The sequence below is a fragment of the Nerophis ophidion genome, linkage group LG07 (genome assembly GCF_033978795.1).
Source record: "Nerophis ophidion isolate RoL-2023_Sa linkage group LG07, RoL_Noph_v1.0, whole genome shotgun sequence".
Classification (NCBI taxonomy): Eukaryota; Metazoa; Chordata; class Actinopteri; order Syngnathiformes; family Syngnathidae; genus Nerophis; species Nerophis ophidion.
The window spans coordinates 74,527,017-74,554,014 of record NC_084617.1 but is presented as its reverse complement, the minus strand read 5'-3'; the positions used below and the strand labels follow the sequence as shown (position 1 = coordinate 74,554,014).

Genomic DNA, 26,998 nt, shown 5'->3' with positions numbered 1-26,998 from the left:
TTTCCGAACTCTAAATGGGTGAATTTTGGCGAATTAAACGCCTTTCTGTTTATCGCGCTGGAGGCGATGACGTCAGAATGTGACGTCGCCGAGGTAACACACCCACCATTTTCATTTTCAACACATTACAAACACCGGGACTCAGCTCTGTTATTTTACGTTTTTTTGGAACCTTGGAGACATCATGCCTCGACGGTGTGTTGTCGGAGGGTGTAACAACACTAACAGGGAGGGATTCAAGTTGCACCACTGGCCCCAAGATGCCAAAGTGTCTGCCACCAGACCCCCATTGAATGTGCCAGAGTGTCTCCACATTTGACCGGCGATGCTAAGGCAGACATGGCACAGAGATGTATGGATAACCTGCAGATGCATTTGCAACGATAGTCAACGAAATCACAAAGGTGAGTTTTGTTGATGTTGACTGCCAGCTAATCGATGCTAACATGCTATTTACCGGCGGTGCTAAAGCAGACATGGCACAGAGATGTATGGATAACCTGTAGATGCATTTGCAACTATATTACGTTTCCTTCCACCCACATTTAATGCGAAACAAACACTTACCAATCGACGGATTTTAAGTTGCTCCAGTGTCAAAAGATGCGAAAGTCCTGATCGTTTGGTCCGCACATTTTACCGGCGATGCTAACGCAGCTATTCGGCCATGCTATGGCAATGAATAGCGTCAATAGCTATTCGCTCAATAGCTTTAATTTCTTCTTCAATATTTTCATACTCCAACCATCTGTTTCAATACATGCGTAATCTGTTGAATCGCTTAAGTCGCTGAAATCCGAGTTTGAATCCGAGCTAATGTCGCTATATCTTGCTGTGGTATTCCCATTGTTTGTTTACATTGGCAGCACTGTGTGACGTCACAGGGAAATGGCCAGTGTCTTCGCAGAGAGACGAAAATAAGGCACTTTAAAGCTTTATTTAGGGATATTCCGAGACCGGTAAAATTTTGAAAAAAAATACAACAAGCCACTGGGAACTGATTTTTATTGTTTTTAACCCTTTTGAAATTGTGATAATGTTCCCCTTTAACACATACCGTATTTTTAGGAGTATAAGTCGCTCCGGAGTAAAAGTCGCACCTGCCGAAAATGCATAATAAAGAAGGAAAAAAACCATATATAAGTCGCACTGGAGTATAAGTCGCATTTTTAAAAAAATAAAACCCAACCCCAAGAATAGACATTTTAAAGGCAATTTATAATAAATAAAGAATAGTGAACAACAGGCTGAATAAGTGTAGGTTATATGAGGCATAAATAACCAACTGCTATGTTAACCTAACATATTATGGTAAGAGTCATTCAAATAACTATAACATATAGAACATGTTATACCTTTACCAAACTATCTCTCACTCCTAATCCATAAATCCCATGAAATATTATACATTTAGTCTCTTACGTGAATGAGCTAAATATTTGATGGCAATGTGTTAATAATTTCACACATAAGTCGCTCCTGAGTATAAGTCGCACCCCTGCGATTTATAGTCCGAAAAATACGGTACATGGACAGTGTGAATGTAGCATGTAGATGGCACCATAGCTGCTTTTACACATCATACACAAGATAATGTGTTGCCAACTTAGCCACTTTGGAATATTCATATCCTGTGTTTTTCAAAAACATGACTAACAACTTCTCTGGTGTTGTTAGGACATTTTGAAACCAACATGAAAACTTTAAAGAAGCCAATGCTTTATTTGATTTTCAAGATTTGCTTAGTTTGTGGCTCATGGTGTCTTCTGCTGCATCCATAAAAATGACATGCTTATGCAAATTAGATGTCACATCACACTTTGAACTCAAAGCCACAAATAGATTGCAGTCTTGAGGGAATTATGAATGACACAGGAAAACACATTAATTTTTCAAATACTGACGTTCTAGTCAAGACATTTTTATTTTTGCATAAATATCACCAGTCATCGAGCTCATGATGCAAAACATACTTCATATTATTGGCAACAATCTCTCAAATCACTGGTACAAGTCAAAAGCATAACATGTACAAGCAATTCTCACACTGACACATTTTCAAAATAAAATCACAACAGCGTGTATGAATGACGTCACAAGGCAAATACCTAATACACAGCCGTTATAGTTTAGCAAGTATTTTTCCTTTTTACGGTTTTGTCGGTAGTTTGCAGCAACATTAGGTAGTCTATAAAATGCATTTGACTGAATTCGGGCTTTGGTATACTGTTTCATAAGCTTGTGCTGGATTTGATGACCTGAAGGCATGATGCCCGTGTCACCCAGCTAAATTTTGCAAAGTTGCATTCTGCAGAAAATATTGTAGTTAAAATCACACGCACGGTTCGCTCTCACAAGAAAGGTTAACATACAAAAACAATACGCAACATTAAGACACGCCTTTGCACATGCGGTGGACATACAAAACTAGATGTGCTAGACAATAAATGCTTTATTTTGTAGAGGGGACTTGCTCTTTTACTTTCTGTTCAAGTTCTAGGTCCAATCGGTACAGCCCAATCCTTTTATGAATGGATCAACTAAGGCAACATGTAGATGAGATCATTTTAGTGCAAGTGCACCCAAAAATGCTCAGCCAACAAAATGGTAATGGCCATGACATTAGTACGCTGATTTAAAGTGGGTGTGTTTGTTGTAACACCAGCCAAGATGAATTGTGGGTGAATTGAAAAGATCAACCCAAAGCAGTGATTTAAGAACAGGACGCAAGTGTGTAAAAAATTATGAATAGCCATCACTTAATGCATGTTTCAAAGCATGCAAATCAAGACGACACTCGGACCATTCTGAGGACAAAAAAGCATATTTGTACCCACAACGCCAACCAATAAAATACACAAGAAATGTTCCTCCCAGATTGAAATGGCACAAAAACAAGTCCCTTACCGCACTAACAGACACACAGGTGCGGGTACTGAAATGCAGACATTAAAACAAATGCATGGTAGGTAGTGTTTTGCAGTCAAATGTGCATGCATTGTAGTTTTGTAAGCCATGCTACCTTGTCTGCAGTGCACCCTGGGGGATCTTTTTTGTCCTGTACCATAGCGAGATGCATCTAGAGAGGTAGATGGTATTTGCTCTATGTTCTGTTTGTGCATGGTGTCCTACCCTGATGTCTACCAGTCAATCCAACAACACAGGGGGAAAAGAAGCAATTCTAAAAGCAATAACGATATGTTCCTACGCAGCGAATACGCCACAGTGCAGAATGAGTGTGTGTGTGTGTGTGTGTGTGTACTTGCAACCTTCCTAGTTGACCTAGACATCAACAGTGCAGAGAGGTTCACTCCCTGGCTGGGCAGACTCCATGATGGTCATCTTGGGTTTCTTCCTGGTTTCCTCCTGTAACACAAGCAGCACAGAACCTTACAAGAGACTGAAGGTGCTGCAAGATCCGTTGGTACACACGGCTAGGATCGTTTTGTCAACCTGTTAACGTACGAGATCGCCCATCTTTCTGAAGAAAAGCTATGATGAATACATTTCTTGTGAATAATAACTCTTACCCACTTACAATGATTCAGACTGCACTGTGATTACTTAATTGAACGCCACTACTTACCCGGTGTGCTGCCAGTTTCCTCATCTCTTCTTGCAGTTTGTTCAAAATATGAAGGTTTGGCTTGTTCTTTTTGGCAAACTGCTGCAGCTCAATCACACTTTTGTCAGAACTCTCCTGTAAAATTAACAGTTTTAGCAACGTTAGCAATTGACTTAAACTATAGGACTGGGGTCGGCAACCTAAAATGTTGAAAGAACCATATTGGACCAAAATTACAAAAACAAATATGTCTGGAGCCCCAAAAAAATTAAAAGCCATATTACATACAGTGTCATGAGATATTAATTGAATTAAGAGGACATAAAGGAAACCAAATGAGCTCAAATATAGCTACAAATGAGGCATAATGATGCAATATGTACATATAGCTAGCCTAAATAGCATGTTAGCATCGATTAGCTTGCAGTCATGCAGTGACCAAATATGTCTAAATATCACTACACACGTCAACATCAACAAAACTCACCTTTGTGCATTCATGCAAAAGTTTGGTGGACAAAATGAGACAGAAAAAGAAGTGGCATAAAACATGTCTTAGAAAGTCGGAGAACGTTATGCATGTAAACAAACAATGGTGAGTTCAAAGACCGCCAAAATTAGTAGGACAAAACGTCTCTGCCGAATTCTGGAATCAGGGAAGCATGTTTATTAAAAACAATGTGCTTTATAACAATTAAGGAGGTTTGTGTCATGTTTGTCTTCCTGCAGAAACCATTTTAAAAGAAAAAAATATATATTTTTTCCACCTCATCTTTTTCCATTTTTCATACATTTTTGAAAAAGCTACAGAGAGCCACTAGGGCAGCGCTAAAGAGCCGTGGGTTGCTGACCCCCGCTATAGGACGTAGGCCGGGGGTCTGCAACCCGTGGCTCTTGAGCTTTTTCGAAAATGTATGAAAATAGAAAAAGATGGTTGGAATTGGGGGTTAAATCACCAAAAATGATTCCTGGGCGCGACACCGATGCTGCTCACTGCTCCCCTCACCTCCCAGGGGGTGATCAAGGGGATGGGTCAAATGCAGAGGACAAATTTCACCACACCTAGTGTGTGACAATCATTTGTACTTTAACTTTAAAAGATGGCGGGAAAAATATTTTTTTGGTTTTAACATGGTTTATTTAGAAGGACAAACATGACACAAACCTTCCTAATTGTTAGCAATCCCATTGTTTGTTAAACATGCTTCACTGATGAGAGAATTTGGCGAGCGCCGTTTTGTCCTACTAATTTTGGTGGTCCTTTAACTCACCGTAGTTTGTTTACAAGTACAGCTTTCGCCGATGCTGCCACAGAAAGACGGGTTTTATACCACACTTTGTCTTATTTTGTCCACCAAACTTTTTATACTGTGCATAATTGCACAAAGGTGAGCTTTGTTGATGTTATTGACTTTGTATTGCTCATCATTGTAGCAAATTGGCTGTTAAAGTTAAGGTGTTTCGTGATTTCAAACTGAGTGCACCACAGGGATAGTGACAGTGTGAGTGCGTGTCTGCAAAGCGGCTGCTAACGAGGACAGTTCAGCCAGTTGTTGTAGAGTCTTTCAATAAATACTATGGACAACTGATAATTAGCTTCTTGTTATGTTTGTTTGATGTACCAGGGTTTCACTTACATTTAATCAACTATGGCTTCAATACGAACACTTCTCTATTTACGAACACAGTTCAAGAAACAATTAAGGCTGTGATTCGAGATTAGATTAAAACTAAAAGTGTGCGTGTACCTTCTTGACCATCTTGTTGCTTTCACGGCCATACATTCGCAGCAGTGAGCCCCAGTTCTTCACATGAGGATGAAGCATCTGCAAAATCTTCTGTGAGGCCAACTGTTTACCAACCCTCTTGTTCTTGCCTGAGTAAAAAGAAGAACAATTTCCGTTACACTTTTTTTTTTTTTAAAAAAACATTTTTTTTTTTCAAATTTGGAGCAATCTACATATTACATAAAAATTCTGAATCCTTTCTATTACTGCCATATGCATTTGTAAGTGAGCGATGTTTGGACAAAGGTGTGCTTTTGTGGATCAATAGATGAGGAGGGTTGATGATGCCTCGGTCTACATTATCAACAAAGAGAGTACATCCCACATATTTTAGCAACTATTTATTGTAATACTGACTATGACACTTAAACATAATTTAGTGTGGTCAGGTATTTAAGTTAATACAACAATAAACAACAGGCATGTGCTCAATCTACTATCCCCTGCTACACAAAATAAAAACAACCCTCTTAAGTCAATAACTTCATAGTCCGTTGTTAAAGTTCACAAAAAATAAAAGAGAATAAATCACTCAAATGTTGCAAACAGCCCCTTAACGGTAAAATGTCTTATTTTCAATTGCAGTCTGTGACTACCGGTACATTTATTTTTAATAAAACTAAAAAACATTTGGAGTTTGTATAAGGAGTTTATGTGCCTATTTTTCTGATGCTGTTACAAAAGTCTTTTTGTTTAAAGCTGGTGCCTGCTAACTTACATCCCCTTCACTGTGAGCCAAAGTACTATGTGCTTCACTGCAGACATTTACCTGCAGTTTGTAAGATTAAAAAGAACAATTATGCCACACTTTCATTAGGGATTCATGATGTATAATAAATGTTTCTGCAAAAACCCAGTTTATGAAGGATCGCACAATTGGAGGCTAGGCTCGACCCACGTAGCCTTATTTCAGGTTTATGCCAGGTTTTTGGTTAGGGAATTTACAAATAAATTAAAAATGTTTCTACTTCAAAAGATGTTAAAAAAAACACCTTTGGACTCATAGAGAAAATACATTTACAACACTGTTTATTGGTTGAACGTGCATTGGGGTTTTAATGTTTAATGACAGATGAGGCTCTGACTCACTGCTGTGAGGTTGACTCACTTCAGTTGCCCGTTTTTAAACATTAGAGGCATGTGTTGAGTTATTTTTAGAGGATAGTATATCTATACCATGTTACGAGCTGTACACAAACCACTCAAAGTCAGTGGTTCTCAAACTTTTTCACCAAGTACCATCTCAGAAAACAATTGTCTCTCCAAATACCACTATAATGACTAACATTAAAATACAGTAGCATAGTAGAATTACCGTATTTCCTAGAATTGCCGCCGGGTATATAGTATGCGCCTGCCTAGAAATTCTGCCGGGTCAAACTCCTTTCGCAAAATAATTAGCGCATGCTTAGCATTACCGCCGGCTCAGGATTAACGCCGGTTCAAACTTGTTTCGAAAAAAAAAATAAAAAAATGTATTAGCGCATGTCTACAATTTTCGCCGGGAGAAACTCGTTTCGCCAAATAATTAGCATATGCCTAGAATTTCCGCCGGGTCAAACTCGTCACGAGTTACACTTCACCTGACATCATTTTCAAAATGGAGGCTGATTTCAATCATTTGAAATCGCATAAAGGGAAGAAGATTAAGAGCTATTCAGTAGGATTTAAGGTCCAAGCTATTGAATATGCTAAAAAGAACAGTAAGCAGCTATGATTTATTATTATACCATAGCTGCGTGTGTCAAATATGAGTCATTAAATGACTCCCGCCTCCTGGTGGTAGAGGGCGCTAGTGATCCTTCTTGCGACTACTCGGCTGCAGAAGAAGTGACAACAAGCAGCAAGAGTGAGCAGTGATCGATTATTTTTTCCTCTCGCTTGCACTTTTAACATGGAGGATTACATATAAATCCAAAATAAAACCGTTTTCTAAACTGGACTTTCAATCGAAGCAGGAGGTAATAAAGAAAGATCTCCATCGAGACAGAGAGACTTTTAAAACTGAAGAAAGATAAGGAAGACTTCTATAAACAAGGTATCGATGCTTTTGATCAGAATGAGCTGTGTATGGACTTCATTTATAAGTAAAGGTAAGACCATAATAACATTTTTTTAATTAAATGTGCTTTTCATGATGGTATCCTTACATTACACTCAAATTTATAAGCACAGGTTTAAATTTACAGCATGCCTTTGGTAAGCGCCGGAGTGAGAATAGGTTTTAAAATAATTAGCGCATGCTTGCCTTCACCGCATGCCTTTGGTAAGCGCCGGAGTGAGAAGAGGTTTTAAAATAATTAGCGCCCCGGGGGCAATTCAAGGATTTACGGTGGTCTAAATATTCACTAAAACAGTCCTTTTAAAATCAGTTCCCCCTGTGGAATATCACTGCTCAAAGTTATATACAACTCTTATTGTACTCTCACTTCTGTAAGGTACTGTAGGCACAGTTTTTGCTTGCAAAATGTAAAGGGCAGGCAATTACTTACACCAACCACGCACAGTATGCTTGCCACAAGTCATCACATATTCACTCTTCTGATTCTTTCCCGGAATCACCTCAAATTTAATGCTGGTATCTCCCATTCCATGATTTCTGGTGACAAAAACGACAAATTAGGTCATTCTCTTAAAAGTGTTAAGTGCTGATTTCACCCTGTCCAACAACCATTTGCTTTTAAAGGCCTACTGAAATGAGATGTTCTTATTTAAACTGGGATAGCAGGTCCATTCTATGTGTCATACTTGACCATTTCGCGATATTGCCATATTTTTGCTGAAAGGATTTAGTAGAGAAGATCGACGATAAAGTTCGCAGCTTTTGGTCGCTAATAAAAAAGCCTTGCTTGTAGCGGAAGTAGCAGACGATGTGCGCGTGACATCACAGGTTGTGGAGCTCCTCACATCTGAACATTGTTTATAATCATAGACACCAGCAGCAAGCGCGATTCGGACCGAGAAAGCAATGATTTCCCCATTAATTTGAGCGAGGATGAAAGATTCGTGAATGACGAAAGTTGGAGAGAAGCACTATAAAAGAAAAAAGAAAGCGACAGCAGTGGGAGCGATTCAGATGTTATTAGACACATTTACTAGGATAATTCTGGAAATTCCCTTATCTGCTTATTGTGTTACTCGTGTTTTAGTGAGATTATAAAGTCAAACCTGAAAGTCGGAGGGCTGCGGTGACCGCCAGTGTCTCTGAGGGAAGCCATATGGAGGAGCAAAGAAAGTCACAACTGCTTTTTTGACAGCTGCTGCAGGAGGACGCAAACTCCGCTCAAGTTTCCAGTACGAGGCGACTTAATATCACAATTTTCTCATTCAAAAACTTGCTGGTTGACATGTGGTAGAGAAACATGTTCGCTTGACAGTTCTGTTCCATATTAAAGCTTCACAACAAACAAAGAAACACCGGCTGTGTTTTGGGTGCTAAAGGCAGCTGTAATCCACCAACAGCATTTTTCTTTGACGTCTCCATTATTAATTGAACAAATTGCAAAAAATTCAGCAACACAAATGTCCAAAATACTGTGTAATCATGCGATTAAAGCAGACGACTTTTAACCGTGAGTGGTGCTGGGATAAAATATCCGTTTCAACCAATAACGTCACAAGCACGCGTCAACATAAGCGTCATCATTCCGCGACGTTTTCAACAGGATACGTCGCGGGAAATTTAAAATTGCAATTTAGTAAACTAAAAAGGCCGTATTGGCATGTGTTGCATTGGTAATATTTCCTCTTTGATATATAAACTATCAGACTGTGTGGTCGCTAGTAGTGGCTTTCAGTAGGCCTTTAAAATGTGTTGTTTTCAATTTCTAAACTCTTGAATGTCTTGGTATTTTACCTTTTAAGGCACTCGTGAAGAATCTGATATGGCGAAAGGAGCCCCGCTTTGTTGGTCAGCTCGTACACTCTCGAGTCTTCTATACTGATATGGTTAAAATACTGTGGGGCAGATCACACAATGTTACTGTTGTTATTTCTAAGAAGACAAATGTATCTTTACAAAGCAACATCCACTGGATCCCTCCAGTGTATATGCGGTTCATTTAAGTTTTGAGCTCCTGACCAAAAAAGGAAAGATACAGAAGAAGCCAAAGTACCTCTAGTTCATCTGCCTCTACAGGTTTTTCCTCAGTAGTCTGCTTCACAAAGTCCGGGATAAGAATTTCCAGTGTGGCTCTTGCTGCAGTATACATGAAATTACAGGTCAGTGATGTCAAAAACCATATATAATCCCCTACTGTGATGTTTCATTGTATGTCATTGTGATAAGAGTTCAGTGAGAATTACCAGCTTTATTCTTGGCAAGTTTTTTACTACTTGCAGTGCCTGTGCCGTAAGTGACTCCGTCTATAATGACTGACGCACCAAAGGGTTCACTTGGGTTCTCTACAATGGACAAAAACATGCTCAGTGATGAAAATATAATTAAAGAAAAGAGGTATAGGTGCTTAAAATAATCAATTTATCTCAAGACAAAGCTTACCACATTCAAAGAAGTTGTAAACAGGACGAACTTTTAGGACACGCTGCATATATTCATGCAGGATGCAAACTTCAGACTTCCCATTGGGATTGATGACAAATTCTGAAGACAGAATTTTACAGAATCAGGTCAATTGTCAAGATTAATTGCACTTCATTGTCTTATTTAATTATGAAGAGTATGAATAATCTTAAGTCATTTTCAATATAAAAGAAGACAACCAACAGGAAAGACTATTTTAATCATGATTAGGGATGTGCCGATCGATCTGCCAATTTTTGTAAGAAAGTTGTGTGATTGGCAATCGCTAATGTTTGTCTTTTAGTGCCAATCACAAATAAACACAAACAATCCCGTCTGGCTGACACTGATATTGGTCCCCCAGGCTGACAAGCGGCCAGCAGCTAATTGTGTGTCTTCACACACAGTGTGGAGACGCTCCCCTAAATGAGTAATGATCACCCACATTACAGCAAATAAACTGCATTTTGTAGTTTCTTAAGTTACAAACCGAGCAACCTAAGAGCTAGCATGCTAATAGCTGGGCTAGCTTGAAACAACACAAAATACTTAGTGTTTAATAAACTTTAAGAAGTCCATGTGGAACGCTCACACTATTAACTAGATCCACTCGACATCCATTGCACTAGTCGCCCAGGGGTGGGGGTCCCCACATCTGCGGTCCCCTCCAAGGTTTCTCATTGTATCCCATTGGGTTGAGTTTTTTCTTTGCCCTTATGTGGGATCCGAGCAGAGGATGTCGTTGTGGCTTGTGCAGCCCTTTGAGACACCTGTGATTAACGGCTATATAAATAAACTTTGATTGATTGATTGAACTATGTTACAGCAGAAAGTAAGCAGCTATTACTGGAAAATTAACAAGTATGTTAAGAGTTACAGAGAAGATAATACAACTTTTGCTGCGTCAGCATTGTCACAGTCAGTACACCACACGTAAGGAGGCGGATCAATCGATAAATTGGTAGTGTCGATAACCAGGGCAGTATCAGTATATCATGGATAAAAAAGTTATTAGATAGGTTTTTTTCCCCTCAATATTTTTTTTTTTTTCGTGTTTACATCCTTCTATCCATCTTCTTCCGCTTAGACTTAGACAAACTTTAATGATCCACAAGGGAAATTGTTCCACACAGTAGCTCAGTTACAATGATGGAAAGGACAATGCAGGTATAAATAGACTAAATATAGCGATATAAAACATAACATATATACGTAATATTTAAAAAATATATGTACAGTATATTATGACTATATTATACATACATTATATAACAATTACCATGTACAATATTACAGTATATGTGAAAGCTGCAGCATAAAATGGAGTAAATCCAGCAAAAAATTGAAAATAGACATTAAAAACAAAGAGAAGTAGCTAACATAGAAGGTGCCAGGTAATAGACAGATATCATCTATTGCTGTATGGCGAATGATTATACAGCTGGATGGAGTGTGGAATGGCTCCACTTTGGACGGGACTCTCGCTACTATATTCAATCCACTTCGGACTGGACTCTCACAATTATGTTAGATCCACTATGGATTGGACTTTCCCAATATCATGTTAGATCCGCTTGACATCCATTGCATTCGGTCCTCTCCAAGGTTTCTCATAGTCACTGTCACCGACGTCCCACTGGGGTGAGTTTTTCCTTGCCTTTATGTGGGCCGTACCGAGGATGTCGTTGTGGTTTGTGCAGCCCTTTGAGACACTTGTGATTTAGGGCTATATAAATAAACATTGATTGATTGATTGATTGAATGAAGGAGTTCTTGAATCAAACACTGTGGGAATGAAGCTGAAGGAGCCTGTTGGAGTATGAACTCTGATGTCCCTCAATTGTCTGGTGGAGTGGGTGGGCAGGATTGTCCATAATGGCCGGCAGTAGGTCCAGTGCCCTCCTGTCCCTCACTGACACTAACGCCTCCAACTGCTTCCCAATAGTTTGGCCGGCTTTCCGGATCACTTTGTCAATCCGGTTTGAGTTCCTTTTGCTGGTGCTGATGCCCCAAATAATCCTGCAGCCTAAGCAGAGAAGCCCAGATTTCCCTCTCGCCAGCCACCTCGTCCAACTCCTGCCGTAGATCCCGAAGGGTTCCCAGGCCAGCCGGGAGACACAGTCTTCCCAACGTGTCCTGGGTTTACCCCGTGGCCTGCTACCGGTCGGACGTGCTCGAAACACCTCCCTAGGAAGGCGTTGGGAGTGGCATCCTGACCAGATGCCCGAACCACCTCATCTGGCTCCTCTCCATGTGGAGGAGCAGCGGCTTTACTTTGAGCTCCTCATCCTCTCTCTAAGGGAGAGCCCCGCCTCCCGGCAGAGGAAACTAATTTCGGCCGTGTTTACAAAATATAGGAGTATTTCCCTCGACACATCCATCCATTTTCTACCGCTTATTCCCTTTCGGGGTCGCGGGGGGCGCTGGCGCCTATCTCAGCTACAATCGGGCGGAAGGCGGGGTACACCCTGGACAAGTCGCCACCTCATCGCAGGGCCAACACAGATAGACAGACAACATTCACACTCACATTCACACACTAGGGCCAATTTTAGCTTCGCCAATCAACCTATCCCCAGGTGCATGTCTTTGGAGGTGGGAGGAAGCCGGAGTACCCGGAGGGAACCCACGCATTCACGGGGAGAACATGCAAACTCCACACAGAAAGATCCCGAGCCTGGATTTGAACCCAGGACTGCAGGACCTTCGTATTGTGAGGCACAGTAGGACTAAAAGGGCAAAACCCAAATAATTTAATTTAGTAAGTCATTTTATATTATGTTAAGTTATTGTATATTATTGACTTTGACAATTGTATGTAATAAAAAAAGATTAGGGAACTAGTTTAAATATTGTGTTTATATTGTCACACTGCAATACTACTCATCTTAATTAAATGTAAAAATGTAAAGTTAACACTTGTGATCAGTATTGGCCGATTGGTATCACAGAATCTGCAGCATAAAACCCTGATCGGAACATCCCTAATTATGATCATTGATGATCAAACACATTTTATATTTAACAGTATGTTGTATTTCACCTTTCTTAGTGGGGGCATCTTGGACTGACAGTGTGATGAGTTTCTGGTTTGCAGGCAGGATAGGCCTCTCCGACTCAGCCTGTTTCCTCTTCATGTCTCTGTTAAACTGTCTTCGCTCAGCCCACGTGCGGAACTTCTTCACGGTCACTTGTTCAAAGTCAAAGCACTTTTCCAGGTACAGGCGAAAGTCTTCACGGTCTGTTTAAAGGTTTTAAGACTTAGTTAACTCTGTGGTTAATTGAACCTGCGTACTACATTTTTTACAGTTTTGTTAAAAGATACATTTATATTGACTAAATATAGTAAAAGGTCTTACCTATTGACTCATCCTTGCACACCTCAACTTTTGCCCTGACTTGTCCTAATGCTCCTTGGGCAATGTCACATGGCTGGGCCTCTTTAGCAGGCTGGGGGTGGTTGGCGGTCACATCACAATCTACGCTAGCATCAGCAAGACAGGATGCAGGTGTATCAACCTGCACCCCGGCGGTGTTGTCGGGCTCCCCTGCAAGTTCTTCACCATTTTCCACCGCGCTTGACTTATTAAGAGATTCTTCAGCTCGAAGAGCCACCTCATCATTCAGTTCTTTCTCCTCTCGATCCTTCATGTTCTTATAGTGCAAGCAGGGGATGCTGCTGGTTGGAGGGTCATGTTTCTAGATTTCAAAAGAAAATTAAAGGCTGCACAAAATATCAAAAGCACACAAATATCCATTTCTGTAGATTGACTGCTATTTTAGTCTTTTTTTTTACCACATTGACAGGGAACCAGAAAAGATACACTGTAACCATACTAAAATAAAAAAAATTGTGATAAATATTTGAAGTGAAAATCCAACTTTCAGTTTTAGTGTATCTGCTATCAGAGACATACAGCAGTTGAAATATTAGTAAAAACAGCCTAACAATTGGTTGAGGCAATTTTGTCTATGTACCGTATTTTTCGGACTATAAGTCGCAGTTTCTTTTCATAGTTTGGGTGCGACATATACTCCGGAGCAACTTATGTGTGAAATTATTAACACATAACTGTAAAATATCAAATAATATTATTTATCTCATTTGCGGAAGAGACGAAGAAAATGTCAGCAATCGTCACACACATCAACCAATAAGAATTTGGCGGGGGAGGGTCATGGCAGAAGTGCATTGTGGGTCATGGAATGCTAACTGCTATATGCTACTGCCGTAGCTATTAAAGTGGATCATTTCATCGTTGGCGGTAACTTAAAAAAAATGAGAAGGGCCGAACAAAAATGGCACCGAAAAGGAAATCATGTACTGCAGATTACACAATATCAAATATTATTTATCTCATTCGTAGAAAAGACGAAGAAAATGTCAGCAATCGTCACACACACGTCAACCAATAAGAATTCGGCGGGGGAGGGTCATGGCAGAAGTGCATTGTGGGTCATGGGATGCTAACTGCTATATGCTACTGCCGTAGCTATTAAAATGGATCATTTCATCGTTGGCGGTAACTTATAAAAACTGAGAAAGGCTGAACCAAAATTGGACCGAAAAGGAAATCATGTACTGCAGATTACAAGCTGGACGTAGTGAAATATGCAGCAGGAAAGGACAAGAGGAAGCGGCGCATACCTTTGGAGTTGGCAGAGTTGTTTGGAAGCGACATCGAGGAAGAAGATTTCATGGGATTTATGGATTAGGAGTGAGAGATAGTTTGGTAAAGGTATAGCATGTTCTATATGTTATAGTTATTTGAATGACTCTTACCATAATATGTTAGGTTAACATAGCAGTTGGTTATTTATGCCTCATATAACCTACACTTATTCAGCCTGTTGTTCACTATTCTTTATTTATTTAAAATTGCCTTTCAAATCTCTATTCTTGGTGTTGGATTTTATCAAATACATTTCCCCCAAAAATGCGATTTATACTCCAGTGCGACGTATGTTTTTTTCCTTCTTTACTATGCATTTTTGGCTGGTGCGACTTATACTCCGGAGTGACTTATAATCCGAAAAATACAGTAGGTAACAGTTACCTATTATTGACAGAATGATAAGATCCTTATGCCAATTCTCACCCTTATACTGCCAGTCCCAAGGAAGTAGGGCCTGGACCAAGTTACTACTCTGGTCTCTCTGTGCAGGTACACCGGAATGCCAGAGTTGTGGAATGTCATGATCCAGCCATCAGGAAGAGGCTCGGTGGGTGGACGTCCCCGACCTGTTTAAAAAAAGAAAGATAAAGTCAAGGAAGACAGTAATGATTGGATTATTTAACAGTGCAGACCATGTGTCATCCACGCTGTAACCTACATCAATGAAACAGAGCACGGTAAATATATTTGCAGGAGTCTCCAACCTGTTGCCTAAGAAAGGACGCACGAATACAGTGCATCCGGAAAGTATTAACAGCATTTCACTTTTTCCACAGTTTGTATGCTACAGCTGTATTCCAAAATGACAGATTCAATTTTGTCTTTGGTCAATACTTTGTCGAAGCACCTTTTGCAGCAATTACAGTCTCAAGTCTTTATGGGCACACCTATGTTTGGCCCAAATTCTTCTTTGCAGCACCTCTCAAGCTCCAACAGGCTGGATTCAATGCGTCGGTGCACCAATGTTTTCAGATCTCTCCAGAGACGGTCAATTGGATTCACTCTAGAGGTATTTCACAGAAATGTCTTGAAGCCATTGCTTTGATATCTTGGCTGTTGTGCTTAGGGTCGTTGTCCTGGTGAAAGATGAACCGTCGCCCTAGATTTTAAGCGATCTGGAGCAGGTTTTCATCTAGGGTCTCTGTACATTGCTGCATTTATCTTCCCCGCTATCCTGACTAATCTCCCAGTTCCTGCTGCTGAAAAACATCCCCACAGCATGATACTGCCACCTCCATGCTTCACTGTAGGGATGGTTTCAACCTGTTGATGAGCAGTGCCTGGTTACCTCAAAACATTACACCTGACATTCACACCAAATAATTTAATCTTGGGTCTCATCAGACCAAATTATTTTTTCCCCCATGGTCTGAGAGTCTTTCATGCCCATTTTGGCAAATCTTTACAAAAGAATGTCTTCCGTCTGGCTACCAAACAGGCGTGATTGGTGGATTGCTTCAGAGATTGTTGTCCTTTAGTAAGATTCTCACTTTCTCCATAGAGTAATGCTGTAGCTCTGACAGAGTGACCATCGGGTTCCTGGTCACCTCTCTGACTAGGGCACTTCTCAACCGATCCCTCAGTTTAGACAGCCGACCAGCTTTAGGAAGAGTCCTGGTGGTTCCAAACAACTGCCATTCATAGATGATAGAAGCCACTGTGCTCATTGAGATCCTCAAAGTAGCTGATATTTTTCTGTACTCTTCCCCAGATTTTTGCCTCGAGACAACCTTGTCTTGGAGGTCTACAGACAAATCCTTAGATCTTGCCATGCACAGGACCTACCAAAACATGTCCAATCAACCGAAATTACCACAGTTGAACTCCAATTAAGCTGTAGGAACATCTCAAGGATTATCAGTTGACTCAGGGAGTCTGGTGAGCTCACTTTTGAACTTTTTGACAAAGGCTGTGATTTCTTATATTTTTATTTTTAATACAATTGGAAAAATCTCTAAAAAGTTTTCACAATGTCATTATGGTAATGTGTGTAGTATTTCAAAAGGACAAAAATGTATTTATAAAATTTTGGAATAAAGCTGTAACATAAAATGGCTGTAATGTAAAATGTGGAAATGGTGAAACGTTGTGAATACTTCCTGGTGGCACTGTACATTGATTAATACATTTGAAGGGGCAATTGTGATACTACTTAAAAATCATTCATCATGCATAGAGGTGGCAAGTCTCAGGATAAGATCAGAGACACCACGTTTTTCCTAAAAATATGCTCATTCCATTTGACTTTGCACATGCCATAAATTAACTACTACTCCTCTACGTAGTAAAATAAACAATTATGCGCTCACTAATAACACTATAACTGAACTTACAATGTGCAGTGGATGCTTGGCTGTCCAACAGCAACTACCCCAAGGCTACACAAGGGCAACATATTGGATTAATTTTATAAGTGGGACATCTTGCGTGATTTGTGTCAATAGTTGATGAATTTAGAAGTTTTATTGTGAATGATCATAATAGATTATAGCATTAAGAAATTTATAAATGCATCTTACTCAAACAATTTATTTTGTTTGCGCATGCTCAATTAACATAATGGCCAATGGTTACTTGAAAGGTAGCGCAGGTTGCTGTAAATACAGTCAGTGATCAGGTCGATGCATAGGCCAGTGCAAAAGATGAATGAGGCAAATTTGGCTTAAAAATACACAGACAAGAATGGACATAAGACTTATTGAGTTTCAAGCAAATAAATAACGAGCATTTAAGTAAAAAAATGTTCTTTTAATTTGTGTAAGATATTCTGACAACAAAAATACATTTGTGTCAAAATATTTGAGTCTATTTTAAAGATAATTAGATTTTTTAAAGTAACCGTTTGACAGCAAAACACAAACACACAGCACTATTGACAATAACAGATGCCAAATGTGAATTGAGGACACATTAGTGTTTATGTACAGACCACAAAACAAGTGCAGTTTGTTTAGGGTTGAAAAAACCCAAACATAAATGCAGCTCTTGGCCATTTTCATTTAGTAGCTCTCAAAAGAAAAAAAAGCTGCACTTACTTTTAAGGACAGTTTTAATTTTGGTCATCATGGGCTGAACGCCACCTTCTTCATCTGACTGGTGATCACTGTCACCAACATTCTTGTCTTCTGCCAGACGCATCTTTTTTGGGACTGGCATTCCCTCCTCCAACAAGGCGTCGACGTCATTGTCAAACTCCTCCTGGAAGCGGAATGTTAAGGTTGGTAGAAAGATGGGTCAAAAGCATCAGGGTGAAGAAAAATATTCCAACAACCATCATCATCAATTAAAATCCTGAAGACAGAACACACTCTCCATTTACTGCCTGGAAATACAGAAAATAGCACCGACGTATGGGCTAAACCTTTTCTTTGCTTTGTCGCGTCACACCGCCATTTTTACACATGCCGTACCATAATCATCCAATTTACTTTGCAAACTGTACATTTTGAAATTTACATTAAAATATGTATGGACCCACACTTTATTTGTATCATCACTTTCCATTGTAATTGTTATAGCAGCCAGTTGTTCCTGAATAAACTGCACGCCTGTGCTAATTGCTGCCAAATTACAAACTCGATGGTGGCCTGAAAAGCTGCAAAAAACGAATTGCAATTTTTCTCTCCAAGAATGCTATTGCGACTTGTATACTTTATAAAATGCATAAAACTGCAAAAATAACGAGTGAAGGAAGACATGCCACTTTTAGACTGTCATGTTGTGCATCTACATTGAAGCAACTTTTTTTTTTTATATTACCGCTGAAAAGGGAGGCTGCACTCATACTCGCCAACCCTCTCGGATTTTCCGGGAGACTCCCGGGACAAATTTTCTCCGAAAATCTCCCGAAATTCAGGCGGAGCTGGAGGCCACGCCCCCTCCAGCTCCATACGGACCTAAGTGAGGACAGCCTGTTTTCACGTCCGCTTTCCCACAATAAAAATAGCGTGTCTGCCCAATGACGTTATAACTTTAGAATGATCGAGGGCGAGTTCTTGGTTTCTTATGTGGGTTTATTCTTAGGCAGTTTCATTAACGTCCTCCCAGCGAGGTAACAACACACAACAACAGCAGTCATGTTTCCGTCTACCATAAAGCAGTTCGTCTGTTGTGACACTCTTAAACAGGACAATACTGCCATCTACTGTACATGCATATGGTTGGACAAATAGTGAGAGAGAATAGAATAAGGATGGACAATTCAACCCTTCACTCAACACCGATTAGATGAGTGTTATGTGTGTGTAAATATGTGTAAATAAATGAACACTGAAATTCCAGTATTTATTTTATTTATATGTACATATATATATATATATATATATATATATATAATACAATAAATATATATATATATATATACATAGCTAGAATTCACTACAAGTCAAGTATTTCTTATATATATATATGAAATATTTGACTTGGTGAATTGTAGCTGTGAATATTAACCACGGCCCGCCCCACCCAAAATCGGAGGTCTCAAGGTTGGCAAGTATGGCTGTTCTACTGTGCTCAAGACGCATAAAATGTATATTTCAAGTTTTTACCATATAGAATAAATCTTAGTAATACGTATTCCATGTGAAAAAAACAATCAGCATTAAAAAATATTAAATGACACCAAAATGAATCAACGGAATTTGTTTTAATCAACCCATAATCATTCAGCAGATATGAAACTATAAAAGAATGTTGCTGAAAAGACTGTCTAATATTTTTATTATTTCTGACCGTCCAAATATGTTGAAACATGTATGTAGCACAGAGGATTCTCTGTCCATCTTGTATCTTTGCAGCGTGAGCACTCCTTTCCGTGTTAGTTTGCGAATAATTTTTCAAACGTGCTAACGAAGACCCTAAATCGTGCATTTAAAACGGCGATGTGTGTTGATAAATCACATTGCGCGTGCTGTATGATATATTTGCATCTTCTCCTTACAGCAAGGGTGTCAAACTCATTTTAGATCGGGGGCCACATGGAGAAAAATCTACTCCCAAGTGGGCCGGACTGGTAAAATCACGGCACGATAACTTAAATATTAAAGACAACTTCGGATTGTTTTTTTGTTTAAAATAGAACAAGCACATTCGAAAAACAACTTTGTTGGCTTTTTTTTTTTACACTTACATGTTAGAGTTAATAGTATTCTATCTTTATTTGTCGTTATTTATACTTCCTGAATGAATTATTTGATAATGTTCATCAGTCATCTCATTGGTGTTAATTTTCAACCATCCATCCATCCATTTTCTACCGCTTATTCCCTTTTGGGGTAGCGGGGGGCACTGGCGCCTATCTCAGCTACAATCGGGCGGAAGGTGGGGTACACCCTGGACAAGTCGCCACCTCATCGCAGGGCCAACACAGATAGACAGACAACATTCACACTCACATTCACACACTAGGGCCAATTTAGTGTTGCCAATCAACCTATCCCCAGGTGCATGTCTTTGGAGGTGGGAGGAAGCCGGAGTACCCGGAGGGAACCCACGCATTCACGGGGAGAACATGCAAACTCCACACAGAAAGATCCCGAGCCTGGATTTGAACCCAGGACTGCAGGACCTTCGTATTGTGAGGCAGACGCACTAACCCCTCTGCCACCGTGAAGCCCTAATTTTCAACCTATCGAGATAAAAAAAAAAGTATTAAAATCAAATTACAGGATGTTATTTATGTAGTTTGATCTTTTTCGTCGACTGGTGCACTAACACCATGTGTGTTTTTTTTTTTTTTTACATGTGTAGCATATTATGCAAAGATACAACAAATTGCTATCGCGACATCTAGCGGACACATTTAGAACAGCGGTTTCTTTCATTCAAACATTTTAGCTCATTTTCATACTTAGCCAACTCATCCCGCGGGCCGGATAAAACCTGTTTGAGGGCCTGATCCGGCCCGCGGGCCTTACATTTGACAGCCCTGCCTTACAGTATTGTGGGTGACAAGTGTTTTGATGATCAGCATATAGTCATATTAATGAAGACAGACGCAAATGGATTCTGCTCACTTAACAGACACAATCCACATTGAACACGTTTGTAGATCATCTTTGCAATTGTTATCAAGTTTGCATGTTTTAGTACACTCAAACATGTAGTAAATCAGGCCGTGTGTGTGCTGTATTTAAGAGGAAACATACTGACAAAAACTGGAAGGCAATAGAGCAGACCTACCTCATACCCGAAAGCCATGGTCTCATCATCTGCTTGCTCTTGCTGAATTATGACCTCAGATTTAAAACCGCCATTTTCTCCATCTTCATTATTGACAAAATTCTCATAGATGTCATCCAACTCATCTAGGACAGCGTACTCTACTTTGTCCTCAAGGTCTACCTGCGCTTCCTCGACCCTACTTGCTCCGAATGCCATTGCTGAGCTACCCTCAGCGAGTTCCTGATCACTTGAGAAATCCAACTCACCATTGAGGTTTTCTAAAGCGTCCTCGGCACGTCGCTCTTGCCCTTCTCCTGTATATAAAACCTTCCTGTCTTTGCTACTGCTGCTTTCCGTGAAGCTGACACGAATCTTAACATCTCGAAGCAGCTTGAGGTTTGGAAGAAACTTGTTGACAGGGGGCGCGTGGCGGCCTGTTTTGGGGCACGGCGGGTTGTAAGCGACCTCGTTTGAGGGCTGGCTACAGAAAGCAACTGTGCCAATGTCGAGGGGCTGCTGTGGTTCGATGTCCCCTTCCCCTGGGGTGCATATGTATCCATCACCACCAGAGCTAACGTCCATTACCTCTGCGTCACTGGACGTTTGCAGGGGAGGTGGTGGAGGTGCTTGGCCCTCAGTTTGGCCAAAATCATTGGGGGGCTCCAAAGGGAGAGGGGGTAGAACGTCATCTATCTCCATTTTCTTTCTTATCTGGAATTCAAACCTGTTCAAATCGTATAAATTAGCTCACACTATACCCTGATGACACAACCAGAATGCATGCAGAAGCACATTCCAGAATAGGGCTCGTATCAGAGATGGACAGGCTAAGCTGACTACATTGTTCTTTTCATTAATGTAGACAGCTTTCAGAATCACTGTCTCAATTATTGGAAATCACAATGCATTCAGTCTAATGTGAAAACCTAGGCGACGTCCTCCTGTGGAGTCCTCTGGCAGCTGGGGAAAAAAGATTGGACCAGACGTCAGCAAGCATGCCTTCTCAAATATAAAGTTAAAGTTCAAGTAGCAATGATTGGCACACACACACTAGGTTTAGTAAAATTAACCTCTGTATTTGACACACCCCCTTGTTCAACTTCTGGGAGGTGAGGGGAGCAGTGAGCAGCAGCGTTGACCTTGCCCGGGAATCATTTTGGTGATTTAACCCCCAATTCCAACCCCTTGATGCTGAGTGCAAAGCAGGGAGGTAATGGCTCCCATTTTTATCGTCTTTGGTTTGAACTCACGAGCTACCCATCTCAGGGCGGACACTCTAACCCAGTGTTTTTCAACCTTTTCTGAGCCAAGGCACATTTTTTTCATTGAAAAAATCCTGAGGCACACTACCAGCAGAAAAATAACAATGAAACTTAGTAGCCGATATTGAGTTGTTTGATATGAATTCAAACCATGACCAAGAATGCATCACTACAGCTCTTGTTCCAAAGTAAGTGAACTGTCACGCTCTATCACATCACGCTGTGACTTATTCTGAGTTTTTTGGTTTTTTTCTGTGTGTAGTGTTTTAGTTTTTGTCCTGCGCTCCTATTTTGGTGTTGATTGTCATATATGGATGTACTTTGTGGACGCCGTCTGCTCCACACTCTGTAAGTCTTTGCTGTCGTCCAGCATTCTGTTTTTGTTTACTTTTCAGCCAGTTTAGTTTTAGTTAGGTTCTGCTTTGCCATCCCTAACCTTCAAAGCCCTTTGTTTATTTTTGGTTTAAGCATTAGATGCCTTTTTACCTGCACACTGCCTCCTGTTGTCATCTGCATATTGTGATCATGACAAACCACGTTCTCGACATCTACAAAGCAATTACAAACCCCGTTTCCATATGAGTTGGGAAACTGTGTTAGACGTAAATATAAACGGAATACAATTATTTGCAAATCATTTTCAACCTTTATTCAGTTGAATGCACTACAAAGACAAGATATTTGATGTTCAAACTCAAAAACTTAATTTTTTTTTTGCAAATAATTAACTAAGAATTTCATGGCTGCAACACGTGCCAAAGTAGTTGGGAAAGGGCATGTTCACCACTGTGTTACATCACCTTTCCTTTTAACAAAATCAATAAACGTTTGGGAACTGAGGAAAACTATTTTTTTAAGCTTTGAAAGTGGAATTATGTCTCATTCTTGTTTTATGTAGAGCTTTAGTCGTTCAACAGTCCGGTGTCTCCGCTGTCGTATGTTACGCTTCATAATGCGCCACACATTTTCGCCGGGAGACATGTCTGGACTGCAGGCGGGCCAGGAAAGTACCCGCACTCTTTTGCTACGAAGCCAGGCTGTTGTAACACGTGGCTTGGCATTGTCTTGCTGAAATAAGCAAGGGCGTCCTTGGATGACAACATATGTTGCTCCAAAACCTGTATGGACCATTCAGCATTAATGGTATCTTCACAGATGTGTAAGTTACCCATGCCTTGGGCACTAATACACCCCCATACCATCACAGATGCTGGCTTTTGAACTTTGCGCCTATAACAATCCGGATGGTTATTTACCCCTTTGTTCCAGAAGAGACCACGTCCACAGTTTCCAAATATAATTTGAAATGTGGACTCATCAGACCACACAACACTTTTCCACTTTGAATCGGTCCATCTTAGATGAGCTCGGGCCCAGAGAAGCTGGCGGCGTTCCTGGGTGTTGTTGATAAATGGGTTTGGCTTTGCATAGCAGAGTTTTAATTTGCACTGTACAGATGACAGTGGTTTTCTGAAGTGTTCCTGAGCCCATGTGGTGATATCCTTTACACACCAATGTCGGTTTTTGATGCTGTACCGCCTGAGGGAGCAAAGTGAAGTGAAGTGAATTATATTTATATAGCGCTTTTCTCTAGTGACTCAAAGCGCTTTACATCGTGAAACCCAATATCTAAGTGACATTTAAACCAGTGTGGGTGGCACTGGGAGCAGGTGGGTAAAGTGTCTTGCCCAAGGACACAACGGCATTGACTAGGATGCCGGAAGCGGGAATCGAACCTGCAACCCTCAAGTTTCTGGCACGGCTGCTCTACCAACCGAGCTAAACCGGTTAAGGTCCGTAATATCATCGCTTACGTGCAGTGATTTCTCCAGATTCTCTGGACCTTTTGATGATTTTACATAAATTCCTTGCAATAGCTCGCTGAGAAATGTTCTAAAACTGTTCAAAAATTTGCTTAAAAATTGGTGACCCTCCTTGTTTGTGAATTACTTAGAATTTCATGGAAGCTGCTTTTATACCCAATCAGGGCACACAACTGTTCCCAATTAGCCTGCACACTTGTGGGATGTTCCATATAAGTGTTTGATGAGCATTCCTCAACTTTATCGGTATTTCTTGCCACCTTTGCCAACTTCTTTGACACATGTTGCTGGCATCAAATTCTAAAGTTAATGATTATTTGCAACAACAACAAAAATTTGCAGTTTGAACATCAAACATGTTGTCTTTGTAGCATATTCAACTGAATATGGGTTGAAAAGGATTTGCAAATCATTGCATTCCCTTTATATTTACATGGACGGCGTGGCGCAGTGTCAGAGTGGCCGTGCGCAACCCGAGGGTCCCTGGTTCAATCCCCACCTAGTACCAACCTCCTCACGTCCGTTGTGTCCTGAGCAAGACACTTCACCCTTGCTCCTGATGGGTGCTGGTTGGCGCCTTGCATGGCAGCTCCCTCCATCAGTGGGTGAATGTGGAAGTAGTGTCAAAGCGCTTTGAGTACCTTGAAGGTAGAAAAGCGCTATACAAGTACAACCCATTTATCATTTATTTACATCTAACACAATTTCCCAACTCATATGGAAACGGGGTATGTACTACTACCTCCCTACTTTACACTCGGCATCAAGGGTTGGAATTGGGGGTTAAATCACCAAAACAAATCCCGAGCGCGGCCATTGCTGCTGCTCACTGCTCCCCTCACCTTCCATGGGGGGTGAAACAAGTTAAATGCAGAGGATGATTTCACCACACAACATATTCAATACACTGTATAGCTGCGAAACACTACTAATAGTCTGACTAACAGCCCAAATGGACTAATAGTTGTGTCATGAAGCACATAGAGAAGATCAAGCAGGGCCGCGCTATCAATGCTAAGTGGCTACTTCAGTTCAACAGTGCCTAACCTCGACGTGTTGGAGTGGGAGCTGGCGTCGAATACTCACCAATACATAGAAGGCAACAGGCGTGTTGTTGAATAAGGCGCACCTTGTCTATCTGCATTTTATCAAAGTCACTCCGCGTCTCTGCCTCGTTCGCGGTGCCGCCATCTTGAAAAAGCGCCAGACCAGACAACGGCGACGCCTGGACACTGGCCCCGCCTCTCACCACCGGCTTCTTGCTGATTGGTTAAAGAAGCTGTCAGTCAAATGTGACATCCGGGGCCTGTCACGGCACAGCTACACATAATGTTGTAAGTCAGGGGTGTCCTAACTTTTTCCACTCGGGGCCACACATGGAAAAATTAAAGCAAGCGCGGGACCATTTTGATATGTTTTTATTTCAAAAACCAAAACAATATATGTGTAAAAATTAGGGCTGGGCAATGATTACAAATTTTAATCAAAGTTAATCGCACTATTTCTCCAATTAATCGCGATTAACTGCATTGTATACACAAAGCCCAATAATGAATTCAAAAGTAGTGTGTAGTGCACCTTTATTGGAATATTCTCCCACATGAACAAAAGCGCCAAAACATTTGTTGTGCAAACACAATTTAAATCAGTCCTTGTTAAACAGTAGCAGTTAAATAGCATATTTTATGAAAATCAACTCCAAAAATGTAAATACAAACATTGAAGCTTATTGCCACTGCCAGGGTATTTAAGTTATCCTGTTTGTTATGGAAAATAAATATAATCTACATACAAATCTCTGAGCCACAATCATAACATCTGAACAGGCAATTACTGAGGTAACAGCAGAAATTTTTTTTTTTTTATCAGGGTCTTATGTTTAAAAAACCTATATTATAGGTAGTGGGCTGTTTTAGGGAATTTTTGATCAAATTATCCGTAGTAGCAAGGCACCATTAATGCTGAAAGGTACATACAGGTTTTGGAACAACATATGCTGCCTCTTTTTCATGGACGCCCCTGCTTATTTGAGCAAGACAATGCCCAGCCACGTGTTGCAACAGCGTGGCTTCATAGTAAAAGAGTGCGGGTACTCGACTGGCCTGTCTGTAGTCCAGACCTGTCTCCCATTGAAAATATGTGGCGCAATATAAACCGTAAAATACCACATCATCGGCGGTCACTTGTACGAGTACGACGATCCTCCTGATAGGGGTGTATCCCTTTATGGAGGATGCCTGTGCGTGACTTTGTTTAACGTGGAGTGGCCGTGCGCAACCCGAGGGTCCCTGGTTCAATCCCCACCTAGTACCAACCACGTCATGTCCTGAGCAAGACACTTCAGCCTTGCTCCTGATAGGTACTGGTTAGGGCCTTGCAGGGCAGCTCCCTCCTTCAGTGTGTGAATGTGTGTGTGAATGGGTAAATGTGGAAGTAGTGTCAAAGCGCTTTGAGTACCTTGAAGGTACTATACAAGAACAACCCATTTATCATTTAACGTGGGGAGACTGGTGCACAGACAGTCACCACACGATCCTAGACAGAATCGGGTCAGGGTCCAGTGGCATGGAGTCCAAGACGAATGGGGACCCTTTTCTGCTGCGGCCTTCTTCCGCCGTTGAGGTCTTCACCGTATCCCTGGCTAGGGGGCAGGCAGGTACTAGGCCTTTGCCAAGGGCCACCTGGGGCAACAGTAGTAAAGGGGATAACCACCTAATGCCCCAAAACCCCATAGGGCAGTGGTCCCCATCCTTTTTGTATCCGCGGACTGGTCAACGCTTAATAATTTGTCCCGCGGCCCGTGGGGGGGGGTTCTTTTTTTTTCTTCTTTGTCATAAAAAAGGGACGTTTGTGTCTAGAAAAAGGGAGTTTTTTTGTGGTTTTTGCACTAATTGTAAGTGTATATTGTGTATTTTATGTTGATTTGATAAAAAAAAAAAAAAAATATATATATATATATATATATATATATTTTTTTTTTTTGTAAAAAAATTCTTCTGCGGCCCGGTGGTTGGGGACCACTGCCATAGGGGATCCTCCACTGCGGGATGCACTTTAACGTCATGCCCAGGACACAAAACCTACCAACTTAACCTGCACATCAAGCAAGAATGGGAAATAATTCCATCTGAAAAGCTTCAAAAATTTGTCTCCTCAGTTCCCAAACGTTTATTGAGTGTTGTTAAAAGGAAAGGCCATGTA

General features: G+C 40.7%; 1 protein-coding gene across 1 annotated transcript; it reads right to left on the bottom strand.

Moving 5' to 3' along the window:
• Positions 1 to 1,884: 1,884 nt before the first annotated feature.
• Positions 1,885 to 25,042, bottom strand: dgcr8 (DGCR8 microprocessor complex subunit). Its single transcript, XM_061907103.1, has 14 exons — positions 24,884 to 25,042; positions 20,731 to 21,672; positions 17,586 to 17,748; positions 14,974 to 15,116; positions 13,234 to 13,573; positions 12,918 to 13,115; positions 9,854 to 9,955; positions 9,658 to 9,756; positions 9,468 to 9,550; positions 9,209 to 9,309; positions 7,845 to 7,951; positions 5,314 to 5,441; positions 3,587 to 3,700; positions 1,885 to 3,366 (listed from the first exon to the last, which is right to left on the bottom strand). The coding sequence occupies exons 2-14, from the start codon at positions 21,409 to 21,411 to the stop codon at positions 3,283 to 3,285; spliced, it is 2,343 nt and encodes a 780-aa protein (XP_061763087.1). The 5' UTR covers positions 21,412 to 21,672; positions 24,884 to 25,042; the 3' UTR covers positions 1,885 to 3,282.
• Positions 25,043 to 26,998: the final 1,956 nt, after the last annotated feature.

What these genes read in the sequence shown, in the direction of transcription:
- dgcr8 (XM_061907103.1), bottom strand. Translation starts at nt 21,411, where the DNA reads ATGGAGATAGATGACGTTCTACCCCCTCTCCCTTTGGAGCCCCCCAAT. An exon ending in CCATGGCTTTCGGGTATGAG is followed by an intron (nt 17,749 to 20,730) that starts GTAGGTCTGCTC and finishes TTCCGCTTCCAG; the next exon opens with GAGGAGTTTGACAATGACGT. An exon ending in TTACAACTTCTTTGAATGTG is followed by an intron (nt 9,757 to 9,853) that starts GTAAGCTTTGTC and finishes TGTCCATTGTAG; the next exon opens with AGAACCCAAGTGAACCCTTT.